Source organism: Macaca fascicularis, chromosome 11 (assembly GCF_037993035.2).
Source record: "Macaca fascicularis isolate 582-1 chromosome 11, T2T-MFA8v1.1".
Taxonomy (NCBI): Eukaryota; Metazoa; Chordata; class Mammalia; order Primates; family Cercopithecidae; genus Macaca; species Macaca fascicularis.
The window spans coordinates 18,488,112-18,500,916 of NC_088385.1; the positions used below are offsets into that span (position 1 = coordinate 18,488,112).

Below are 12,805 nucleotides of genomic sequence, written 5' to 3' on the forward strand. Positions count from 1 at the left end.
GTTATACCCGGACCCACTGGAATTATTTTGTTAGTTTGCCTGATCTTTTCTAGTTTTACGCAATGGTAAATAATTTGATTAGTTTATACTAAATGACATTTAACCCTTCTCAAATGCCAATATTTTACAAATAACAATAACAGAATGTACCACAGAAATTCAAAGTTTTGAAATAGATTATATATTCCTCCATGAAAAGCAATAATACATAAAGTACTAGAATGAAACATCTTCCAAGTGTGAGATCAGTATCATTATCATGAGGCTATTTGCTTTACCATCTTATTCTGCTCAGACATAGTAAACTTTCAATGATAACATGTATTGTAACAAAGCTATTACATATTAATAAGGAATGAACTACTGAACTACACAACAAAATAAAAGTAATCTTTTCACTAAAAATATAAAACAATTAAAATCACCAAATCAAATCCCCCCAAAACATATTAAATATAAACCTTTCAACTTACTTCATCTGAGATGGGTACATTCCAAAACTACTGGGATGATTAGAAATATGACCATTCATTGTGTCTTTCACTCGTGTGTTCTAAAAAAAGGAATACACATAGATTAAAGGCAATAAAAAGGTCAAGACATCTCAGTTTCAAAACTTATTCATTCAACAAATATGTGTTGCTGCAGGAATTATAGTAGAAATACAAAGATAAAGATCTCCACCCTCAAAGAGCTCAGGCCCCAGAGGTATAGATGAACATTTAAACAAAGATCCGACCGGCATTTAAAATTAATATGTTAAAATTGTAAGCCAATTTAGGTGAACAAAAGAAAAATCTAAAATATAGTTCTGAGTCCTCAAAGCATACAGACATAATTCTACATTCTGCCCAAACTCATAATCAACTATCACTTTTATGAGATGTTATTTTGTTTACTGTTCCATTATAAAAGTAATAGAAACTCATTTAATTTTAAAAGTTGAGAAATACAGAAAAGTACAAAAGCAAAAAGTATCACCCAGAGTCCTATCATTAACAACCAGGTAACAGTTACCTTGCAGTCTTTTTGCCTACAAGTGGTTTTCTTTCCTCCCTTCCTTCTTTTATTTCTTCTTTCCTTCAAAGCACATTTGACAACGTGTGCTTTGTCAAACGCACAAATGCACATGGATATATCTTTTCTCAAGAAAGTTTTCATTCACATGCTTCTTTTACTTTTCACAAGAAAATAACTTTAAAAATCAATACCAGATGTTTAACCTCAAAAATCATTTTTAAATCTATTTTACAGATTGAACAAACTTACTTCAAACAAGACAAATAATGAGTAAAATTTCCTCATTATCAAATGGAATGGCCTTTTCTTTCTTCTCGACAACATTGCTGTACCCAATTTATTTCTATTCACTCCTGGATATTTGGTCCTGTCCGGGTTTTGTGTCACTAAGCTATCCTGGATTCTGTCTTATTAATGACTTTTGTCTTTTCAAATATATTATATTACTATGTCCTCTCAATAACTGTGAATTAGGCAGGACACAACCCAGCTTTGTGGGCCAAGGGGGTGAAAGCATGAACAAATACTGATTATGAAGGTTCAGGTCCTGCGATGGATATTAGGACCACCAAAGTGAACCAAACGGACATGGTCCCAACTATAGGCCTACAGTCTAGTGGGGGGAAACAGATAATGAATAAATATAAAATTTTCAGTTGTACTTATTAATATTATTACAAAGGGAACATTCATCATAACATGGATGCATATAATAAGGGAACTTAACTCAGATTGGAAGAGCATAGAAAGCCTACATAAAGAAATAATATGCAAGATCTGGTCACTTTGAGTTAATTCTTTCTCATTCTTCAGGTCTCACTTCAATCACAGTGTCCTCAGGGGAAGATTTTACTGACCTTCCTGAATAGATAAGATCCCACTATCAGACACTCTCCACACTATAAACAATTTTTCAAAGCATTTATCACATTCATAACTTTTCCTTTACTTAAATTAATACTTGACTCTTCACTAAACTCTTAGCCCCCAAAAGGCATGAATTTTTGTTTGATGACTTCTGCTTTTCAAACAAGAAGAAGGGTACCAGGCACAGAATAGGTGTTCATTAAATATTTATTCAAAGAAAGAAAGAAGGAAATTCATGTTCCACTCTTCAAAGAGTTTACTGTGTTCTTAGGGAAACAAAGTTAATTCACGTAAAACAAATAGTAAGGAATTAAGTCCCAATGTATGTAGCTCTATTTTAAATCTGTTAGAAGTTCGGAGAGGGAAAAGGCCATGAAGACTGTCTACTTTCTGGAAGGACTGGGACTTGACCTAGTTCTTTAAAAATGGATAAGAATGGCCCTCAAAACACTGGAATTTAATTCAAGCTTCCCTATCCACTGCTTAAAAGCAAGTTTATAAATTAAGAAGCAAAGAAAGATTGGCTTCTGCCCTGCACATGCACTGTACTTATAAAATTACATGTATGTTACATTGCTGTGCTCCATTTTTGTTGTTTTCCTTCTTCAGTTTATACCATCAGTGGTATAAAGGAAAACAACAAAAATGGAGCACAGCAATGTAACATACATGTAATTTTATAAGTACAGTGCATGTGCAGGGCAGAAGCCAATCTTTCTTTGCTTCTTAATTTATAAACTTGCTTTTAAGCAGTGGATAGGGAAGCTTGAATTAAATTCCAGTGTTTTGAGGGCCATTCTTATCCATTTTTAAAGAACTTAGATACCATCAGTGGTGTGCTGGTAAACCAATTCTCAGGGTGGGACAAGGCAGAGGGCCTGATTTGTAGTGCTTATTGATTTCCATGGTATAAATATTCCCACCATGGCCAATTTCAAGCAGTCGGTGGTTTAATAGCAGCTTACGAAATTCCTAAATCCTTCACAATTGGCTCTCATAAGCCTAAAGGATCCAACTACAGCACATCATTCCTACGTTCTATAATTTGGGCCAGAACAGAGGCCTGGAATAACATTATGGAACTAGAGATAGTCTGGAATTTTAACACTATTCTTGGCACTAATTGGGCTAGGAAAGTCAATTAAGTCTCTGTCTCAATGTTCTCGTGAGTAAAACAGAGATAATTCTTCGTCTTCTGAGCTCACAGTGCTAGTGTAAAGATGAAAGGAGACAGATGTGCAAGTTCCTTCCAAAACTGAAAAAAAGGAAGTGTTCTTTCAAAGCAAGCTGCTTCATTCAGTATATAAATTAAACCCCCAGGGTTTGTGCTGATTTTGATCTGGTTTGCATTTTAAAACCACAGCAGCTGGTTTTAATGAAAAATGATAGCCACAGCATCTCATCTTTTCATGTTTAATTGTTCAAGACAATCAAATAAATGCATGGTCTCTGTTTTGTTTCAAAATAGTGATCTGTTAGAATAAGAGAACATTAGAAAAGGGGATAGAAAATGTCAATTTGCTAAATTGAATTTTAAATATAGAAACTTTTTGTCATTTGGCAATCACAGGTTCACTTATCACGGTGGGTTATGCGGTAAATATGGAGGCTTTCAAATGTCCAATGTGAGCAATTGCAGTGTATACCATGCAAAAGAAACAATCACAAATGTTTGTCTTTTTTTCCATTAGGCTTTTAAGACATATCCAGTTTATACCCATATACGCCATATACACAATTAAAAATAATGATCAACTCTAACTGAAAAATTAAGTGTCTTTATTTTTATACACTGTTAAAGCAACCTAAAAACTAAGGAGATAAAGGTTTTTTTTTTTTTTAATCACTTTTAAGTTTAAAGATTCACAAATGCAGTTAATCACACTAACTACATAATTCTACTGAAAGTATACACTAACGCCATCATCATAGCTACCATCTACAGTTGGCTCTTGAACATCAGAAGGTGGGACTGCAGAGTCCACTTATAAGCAAATTTTCCTCCACTTCTGCCGCCCTGAGACAGCAAAATCGACCCCTCCACTTCCTCTCCCTCAGCCTACTCAACATGAAGACAACAAGGATGAAGACCTTCATGATGATCCACTTCTAGCTCATGAATAGTGAACATATTTTCTCTTCCTTAAGATTTTATTTTCTCCAGCTTACTTTATTTTAGAATATATAATACATATACAAAATATGTTAATCACTGTTTACATTATCTTAGGTAGACAGTAGGCTATTATTATATGTTTTAGAGGAGTCGAAGTTATACACAGATTTTCGACTGAGTGGGGGTCAGCACCCCTAATTCCTGTGTTTGCTCAAGGGTCAGCTATATTTGATTTTAAGTAACAGCATCAATTTCCTTATGAAAACACTTTTCGTAAGTCGTAGTTACTATGATTTTATTTTCTACAGAAAATAAAATTCTTTGGCAATTAGAAGGATACAAATGATACATTTAAGATCTAAGTTAAGCACATCAAAAATGTAACACACTATAATTTTCAAAAAGAAAGGAGGTGGAATGTATAAAAAATGACTTTAAGAAGAAATAAGGCTATAAGGCTAACTCAGCAGATTAAATTTGTATTAGAAAGTTTTAAGATTCTCAAATATAAGTTTTAGATTCCTTTTCTTTACTCTTGCTTGCATCTAGTATCAATTTTCAAATTGGCAGATGAGTATATAGTCATGACTCAATGTCAAAACTACCTACCCCATCTTGCTGTCATATAATTAGTAACTCTCTGCATATTTAACTGTCCTTCAAATGACTTGTGTTCTCAGAAAATATCACAGATTTTTTTATCTACAGAAGTGTGTTTGGATATGACATTGAAACATTTATGTCTAGGTTTCAATTTAATTTAATTGATGTCTCCCAGTCTAAGTTACAAGCAAGTGGGAGGGGGCACTATCATTACTCAGGATTTTAACTAAAAGATCAGTGAAACTTAATTTCTACCAGTACTTTGTGACACTGTCTACCAATGATTTTGCTTAAAACATATTTTAAAAAATCTTCTTTAAACCTCTTAAATCATCACACATTCTGTCTCCTGCAGTGTCTTCTAGAGCAATCACGTTTTAATATTTCTTACCAGTACCATTGGTAAAGATGGCACCATGTATTTTTCTATGCTATTTGTTCAAACATTGAGTAACAAAGAATTTTTATGTGTGAATAAACTCAAATAACTAATAAGGATATTAAGCTCTTGTAACAATAATGTGGTTAATGCCTGTGAAGGTATTACAATAATTTCTAGGCCATATAGAAGAATAGTATTTTCTCAAGACCAGTATCAGTGTAAATGGAGCAGTTTTATGCCTTTAAATCAACACAATAAAATCACTTAAAACAGTTAACTTAGTTCCTCTTTCTTTATGACAAAATTCTTAAGTTTATAAATTAGAACATAATTTTGGGAAAAGTCTATGATCAAATCAGAATGTTGTTTGCTTAACAAGTGGCTGAAGAAAACTACTTATAACAAAATGTAATATGTAACTTTAGAAAGAACTACTTTAGCACTAATTATGTTTGCTATTGTGATGGATTTCATAGGAAGGCCTAACACAGAAAAGAGCCATAGACATATCCGAATACTACTATTGTATTTCCCTCCAATTCTTGTCTATTCCCTGAGTTGCTATGATGACATCATCAGCACACGTGTACTATTGGATGCTATACTATACGTGGAAATTACTAATATCTCAGTTCAAAATATTGTTGATATTTTACCGACTTGGGAAACTATGCTAATTTTAAAAAGAATCACTTCTATTTATTGAGTTTTAACCCTGCATCGGGTATCATGCTAAATGCATTCTATTGTCTTACTTAATCTTCACATTAGTTTTTGAAGGAGGTACTATTCTTCATTCTCATTTTATAGATGAAGAAATTGAAACAAAGAGATTGCCATCTGTGTGGCATTTTGAAACTTAAAATCATATAGTGCCATGAATGACTGAAAATAATGTCTTATTTGCACCTAAGGTAAAATCCTAGGCAGAAGAGAACGCAAAGGAGAAACCGAAGGAAAACATTTAATGAGCCCCCACTTCATATGACATTTTACAAATATCACCTCACTTTATCCTTAAAACATTATCGGCTAGTTATTGGCTCTATTTGTGGGTGAGATGACAGCCTCAAGGCGGTTAAGTCATTCGCCTAAGTGGTAATGATACGGAAGGGAAGGGAGTGGTCCCTTTAAATAATACAGAAGGGGAGAAGGGAAGTGCTGGGTAGAGGAAGGCGTGGTCACTGGTTAGGCCTCCACCCCCATGGACCTAGATGAGGACAGGCATTTTTGTTTTCCTGCCCAAATGTTGCATTTCCCAAGACCACCCTGGCCTGCCATGCCCCCATCCTGTGCCTATAAAAACCCTGAGAACCTAGCAGGCAGACACATAAGCAGCTGGACATTTTTTTTTTTTTTTTTTTGAGACGGAGTCTTGCTCTGTCGCCCAGGCTGGAGTGCAGTGGCGCGATCTCCGCTCACTGCAAGCTCCGACCCCCCGGGTTCACGCCCTTCTCCTGCTTCAGCCTCCCGAGTAGCTGGGACTACAGGCGCCCGCCACCTCGCCCGGCTAGTTCTTTTGTATTTTTTAGTAGAGACGGGGTTTCACCGTGTTAGCCAGGATGGTCTCGATCTCCTGGGGTGGCTCAAGCCTGTAATCCCAGCACTTTGGGAGGCCGAGGCGAGCAGCTGGACATTGAGAGGGACACATCGGCAGAGGAACACCCCGACAGGCACCAGCATGCTGCAGGCCACTGACCAGCAGAATGACCCGGAGTTTGGATTTTGGCTGGGGCAGTCTGAGGAGATCCCAGGCTACTGAGCAGCCGGACTCCAGGGGAAAACCATCTCCCTTCTGGCTTCCCTCATCTGCTGAGACCTACCTCCACTCAATAAAACCCTGCACTCATTCTCCAAGCCCACATGTGAATTGATTCTTCTGGTACACCAAGGCAATAACCCCAGGATACAGAAAGCCCCCTGTCCTTGCAATAAGGTAGAGGGTCTAATTGAGCTGGTTAACACAAGCCGTCTATAGACAGCAAAACTAAAAGAGCACCCTGTAACACACGCCCACTGGGGCTTCATCTGTAAACATTCACCCCGAGACACTACTGTGGGGTTGGAACCTCACAGCCTGTCCTCTGCATGCTCCCCTAGAGGTCTGAGCAGCAGGCACTGAAGCAACAAGCCACACCCGCATTGCATGCCCTGCGAGGGGGACAAAGGAACTTTTCTTGTTTCAGTAACACAAGAAGCTAAAATTAGAAGCAGAACTAAAACTCTGATCTGACTGACTTATATTCCTTTTTTTTTTTTCAATAAGTTACACCATTGTGTGATAGTTTGACCACTGTGTGCCTGCCAAAAGTTTTCAGTTTTATTCACTCTATGTGCAATTATATTCTTTATTCTAATCAACAGTTCTTAAAATAAGATATTAAAAATGCTAGTTTTTGGAAAGGAAGAGTATTTACTGAGAAAACTAGGATTAAATATATTTTTAATGCTAAATATCCTTTTTCCATAATAGCACCACATGCTAAATTAGTACAGTTCAACATACTTTACAAAAGCAAACAGATAAAGACTTACCAGGGCCTGACATAAACCAGCTGGGTGGGTAGATGGAAAAACATACTCTAAAAACATCTTTTAAAAAAGTTTTGTTTGGTTTTTAATTGACAAATAAATAATAGTATATATAGCATACAATGTGGTGTTTTGATACATGTATAACTATGAAATGATTAAATCAGGTTAATTAGCATATCCAACACCTCAAATATTTATCATTTCTTTGTGGTAAGAACATTTTTAAACCCTCTCTGTTAGCTATTTTGAAATATACAAAACATTAGTATTAACTACAGTCACTGTGCTGTGCAATTGGTCACCAGAACTTATTCCTCCTAACTGAAACTGTGTACCCATTGTTAAGTGAATTAAGCCAGGCACAGAGATTTCACTTATACGCAGAATGTAAAAAAGTGGTATTCATGGAAATAGAAAGTAGGATGGTAGTTAGCAGAGGCTGGGGGTGGGGGAAGGAGGTGGACCAGGAGAGCAGAAACGTTGGTAATATCATCTTTAATGAGACTGAAACGCCTGAATTCAAATTCCACTCTGGCGTATTAAATGGCCTCTAAAAATAGTAAATCGTAAAACATTACAGGTACAGCGAGAAGAGCTATAACCCACAGATGAGATATAATATTTTAATATTTAACCACCCTGTCACCACATGATTACCTTCCTCTGCATCACCTAGAGCAAAGGACATTAAGCAGCAAACAAAATACTGCAGGTGACTCACTGCATTTCCGTACAGCTCCTTAAGAGGATCAATCTTTTCTAAAATGTACAATATATCTTTATAAATGCTTACAACCTACAAAGTGGAAAATGGTACCTTTAGGCAACTGCTGTACTGAATTCATCCCACTTTTCTAGATCATAAATACATCTCCCGGATAGTACTACAAGTAAAAACTTAATTGTTAAACCACACAGGACTTTTTTAAAAAGCATACGAATTCTATTTTTGTAAAGGTTAAATAACTCTTTCTAGTGTATTATAATGCACATACTTACACTACCCCCAAAGTACTTCTCATATATTTTATTGACAGTCACTATTTCTCATCTCAACTTCCTCTCCTCCTGCCTGCCATAATATTCTAACATTGATTGTTTTGATAAGAGAACACAGAGGTATTATATCTTATCAAGGATTATCCATTGTTTCAATTTGTCTGTTCTATTTTAGCAATACATGGTTTTACAGATCCAATGGCCAGCAGAATGATTATATGGGGGAAGGTAATTGCTTTCTAACAGAATACTTTGTTTACTTTTCTAGGTATCAGACTGTATCAAGAGCAATAAGTATAACTTTTTAAGTCTATGAAAAGTTCATGACTAAGCAGGTAAGGTAAAACCCTCAATTCTTAACTGTTCCTTCTTCCTATTATCCTATGCCTCTTAACATTTTGTCCACAAAGATAAAAATGTACTCTTTTCAAAATACTATTTTTCATTTATCTTCAAGAATAGAGGAAGTCCTAATAGGCTGCTAGAAAGTGATGCAACAAAGAAGAGTCAAGACCAAACAAAAAAGTCAGTTCCACTAACTGTCTATACTTGGCTGAATATAAAAAAAAAACAAGCCAGATTGTCAGTAGGTAATCCTACTAAGAAAACAAATCTCTAGCACCTCATCCAACTCACAGAAAACCTAGGACAAACTTTCCTTGAAGCTTTCCTGCTTATAAAGAAATTTTAGGGGGGAAAAAAAGCATCTTTAAGAAAAGACCACATTATAGGCAATAGAAGACAGCAAAGTATGAAGTTCAAGGGCAACTAGATTAGGGGTGGATCTAGAGGATACAATCTCCCTCAAAGAATGACTAGACCAAAAAAGGCAAGAGAGGCCGGGCACAGTGGTTTACTATGCCTGTAATCCCAACACTTTGGGAAGTCAAGGTGGGGGTATTGTTTGAGGCCAGGAATTTGAGACCAGCCTGGTCAACAGAGTAAGGTCCCAGTTCTACCAATAATAAAAAAAAAATTTAAAAAAAGAAAGAAAGATAATGACTTTTAGAAATGTATAGTATAATGGGGCAGAGAGACATCCAAAAGATCATTTATAGTGCAGTGTGGCAGGTAGAAGGTCAGTATGCAAGGCCTGCGCCTAGGGCTGGAAGCGGGAGATATTCAGTTCCTAACTGCCTTCCTTCACAGGCTGTGATGCAGGAGCTAAGCCAGAAGGCAAAAGAGAAGAGCAAAGGCAGGAGATGGCTTTGGACACTTAGGAAACTGTCAGCAGTTTGGTAGGAAGTTATGAGGGATGAGGTTGGAGATGAAGTGAGAATCATATCACAGAGGACGAATTACAGATACACCACATTTTTGTGAGACTAAAGTTCAGTGTTTATTTATTGTATCTATGTAAATGCTATTCACAGTATACTAAGAATACCCTTCCATTTTTATACATTTGTCTTCTATTTGTTAATAATTATCCCCCGCCCAACTTTTAGTGTTCCTATGTCCCCTCGTTAATTTTATTACTTTACACCACCAGAAGTGGAGCCCGCCTTTCAATACACTGAAGCACTACCCATTCTATCATTACTCTAACATTTCTGTCTTTCTGCAGGCTTCTTTCCCAGATATATGACTGCTCCACTTGAACTGATTACTCTCTAAGGTCCGAACAGCTTTCATCATGGGATCCACATTCCTCACCGCCCTGTGTATCCCCTTCATCTTCCTCCTGTCTTGGAGCCTTGCTTCCTGGATCCTGGACCTCCCTCTTTCCATGCTTTTTCTTTTATATTTTGGTACGGCACGTACTTCAGGGAACTTCCTGAGAAAGAGTATTACAAAAGTACATTTTTCAAACTTTATATGACAAAAAATGTGTTTATTCTACCTTTACACATGATGGACTGTTTGTCTTGGTTTCAAATTGTAGATTTTAAGAGGTTTTTTGTTTTTTGTTTTTGTTTTGCCACAGAATTTTGAAGCCATTGTGGTTCTGTCTTCAATGGCCCCTGCTGAATGTTAGGGGCCACTCTGACTCCCGATTTTTTGTATAGAGCCTGTTTTCTTCTGTCTGGAGTCTAGGATCTTCATTTTTACCCCTGATGCTCTGAAATGTTATGGTGCTATACATTGGTATGGGTGTTTTTTGAAAAATTCAGCATATTGGAAACACAATAGGCCTTTTCAAACTTGAACATCATTTTCCTAAAGTCCAGGAAATTTTCATTTGCTATTTCTTTCATAGTTTCCTTACTCTATATATATCTCCTTTTTCTAAAAAATTCAGTTGCTCAGAGTAGGACCTCCTGGTCTAAGTCTCTACTTTTGTATTTTCTCTTTTGTTTTTCATTTTGTAATTTTTTTTCTACTTTCTGGGTAGCTTCCTCTTTTTTATCTTCAAAAAACATTTTGAGTTTCTTATTTCTTCTATCAGTTCCATTTTCCAGGAGTACATAAGAAAAAGAAAGCTTCCTTTTCTTATAGTGTCTATACTTATTTTGTAATTACAGTATATTCTCTGATCTTTCTGAGTACATTCATGATAATGTTTTTAAGTTTTCTTCTCCCTTCATTGTCTCTTTATGACAATTTCCTTGTTTTCTCTAGGTTTGTTTTGGCTCCTGAATTGCTTTAAATATCAGGTGATTACTGGTTATTACTCATATTGAAGATAAAGCCCTAAAAAGCTGGCAAGAAAGTCAGTATATATGGGTAGGGATGGTGAACAAGTGGGCTTCCCTGCACAGCAGTCCTGTTTGTAGACCCCAACCATCAGTGTCTACAGGTCTTTTGCATAGATCAGTCAGGTTCTCCAGGGAAGTATCTTCCAGTTCCACGTTTAGAGAATGTAAAGCTGACTGCCAAAACTTCGGCAGTAAGTGGAAGAAGTCAGTCAGGGTGTCTTGCTGTTTAGTAAGCATTTCATTTCATCTTTCACCCTCTCTCTGTGCCTTGGTATCCCCAACCGAGTCCTCTAGTTCACATTCTCCACAGAATAAACTACTGGTTTTACTGGAGTGTGAGGAGGCAGCTGGGATCCAAGTTCACTTTAAACACATGACTAATACGTCCTACTATTCTCAGCCTCACGCTCACTGTCGAGGCAGTTGGAGGTTCTGAAGTGAAAATAAGGTTGTTTCTCAATGTCTCTCAATAGTAGCTTAGGTTTCAGCATCTGAGGACTTCTAGGTTAATCACAATTATCCACAGGCTTTACAGAGTCCCTTTGTCTCACTGGCTTTCTGCATTTTAAAAATCCCTTTACTGTTATTTTATTTGGAGGAAGTGAAATAAATGCATATACTATCATGGAATACTATGCAGCCATAAAAACAAATGATATCATATCCTTTGCAGAGACATGGATGAAGCTGGAAGCCATTATCCTCAGCAAACTAACACAGTAACAGAAAACCAAACACTGCATATTCTCACTCATAAGTGAGAACTGAACAATGAGAACACATGGACACAGGGAGGCAAAAAATACCAAGGCCTATCAGATAGAGATGGGGCAAGAGGAGGGAGAGCATCAGGACAAATAGCTAATGCATGCCGGGCTTGATACCTAAGTGACGTGTTGATAGGGGCAGCAAACCACAATGACACATGTATACCTATGTAACAAACCTGCATGTTGAGCACATGTATCCCAGAACTTAAAGTAAATTTTTTCAAAAAATGAAACAAATGTATATGGTTAGTCTGCCATTTTTCTGTAGCATATTTTCATTGTCTAAACATTAAGAAATATTTGTCAATGAAAAACCCAAATGAAAAATTCAAGTCACCTCTAATATGAACTTGAGAGGTTCAGATGGACTATGAAATATGAGTACAAGTTTACACTAAAAATAAAGGTACCATAACAACCAGAGTGAAAGTAACACACACAAAAAATTTACATTTGACAAAGTCAGCTGGTATTTTGGTAGTATATGTTTAACTACCTATTGTTATTATAACAGCAAACTCTGTTTTCAAATCCCAGAGAAAAAACAATGCTCTAAAGCATGGACGTGAGGCAATATCCCCAGTTAAATCAGACATTACTGTTCATGAAAAGCTCTTGCTTTAATTGCTTTTCTAGAAATTATTTAGGTGCCTAAATAAAACGTGGAATTCATCCTTAGGTAAATAACCACTACTTTATCCATTTTCATTAATGTTTTTCCCAAAAAGAAGCCCATTTAAATTGATAAGTTGGGCTGGGCGCGGTGGCTAAAGCCTGTAATCTCAGCACTTTGGGAGGCCGAGACGGGCGGATCACGAGGTCACAAGATCAAGACCATTTGGGCGAGGTGGCGGGCGCCTGTAGTCCCAGCTAC

The 12,805-nt window shown here is 36.6% G+C and overlaps 1 protein-coding gene across 11 annotated transcripts in view; it reads right to left on the reverse strand.

Annotated features, from left to right (window-relative positions):
* EPS8 (EGFR pathway substrate 8, signaling adaptor) overlaps window positions 1–12,805 on the reverse strand; it is a 169,480-nt gene that overhangs the window by 63,504 nt on the left and 93,171 nt on the right. For all 11 annotated transcript variants that reach the window (XM_005570246.5, XM_065523802.2, XM_074006326.1 and 8 more), the window contains exon 2: window positions 474–553. In XM_005570246.5, coding sequence (XP_005570303.3) covers window positions 474–532 — 59 coding nt within the window. In that variant the 5' untranslated portion in view covers window positions 533–553. The remainder of the gene's footprint in view (window positions 1–473; window positions 554–12,805) is intronic.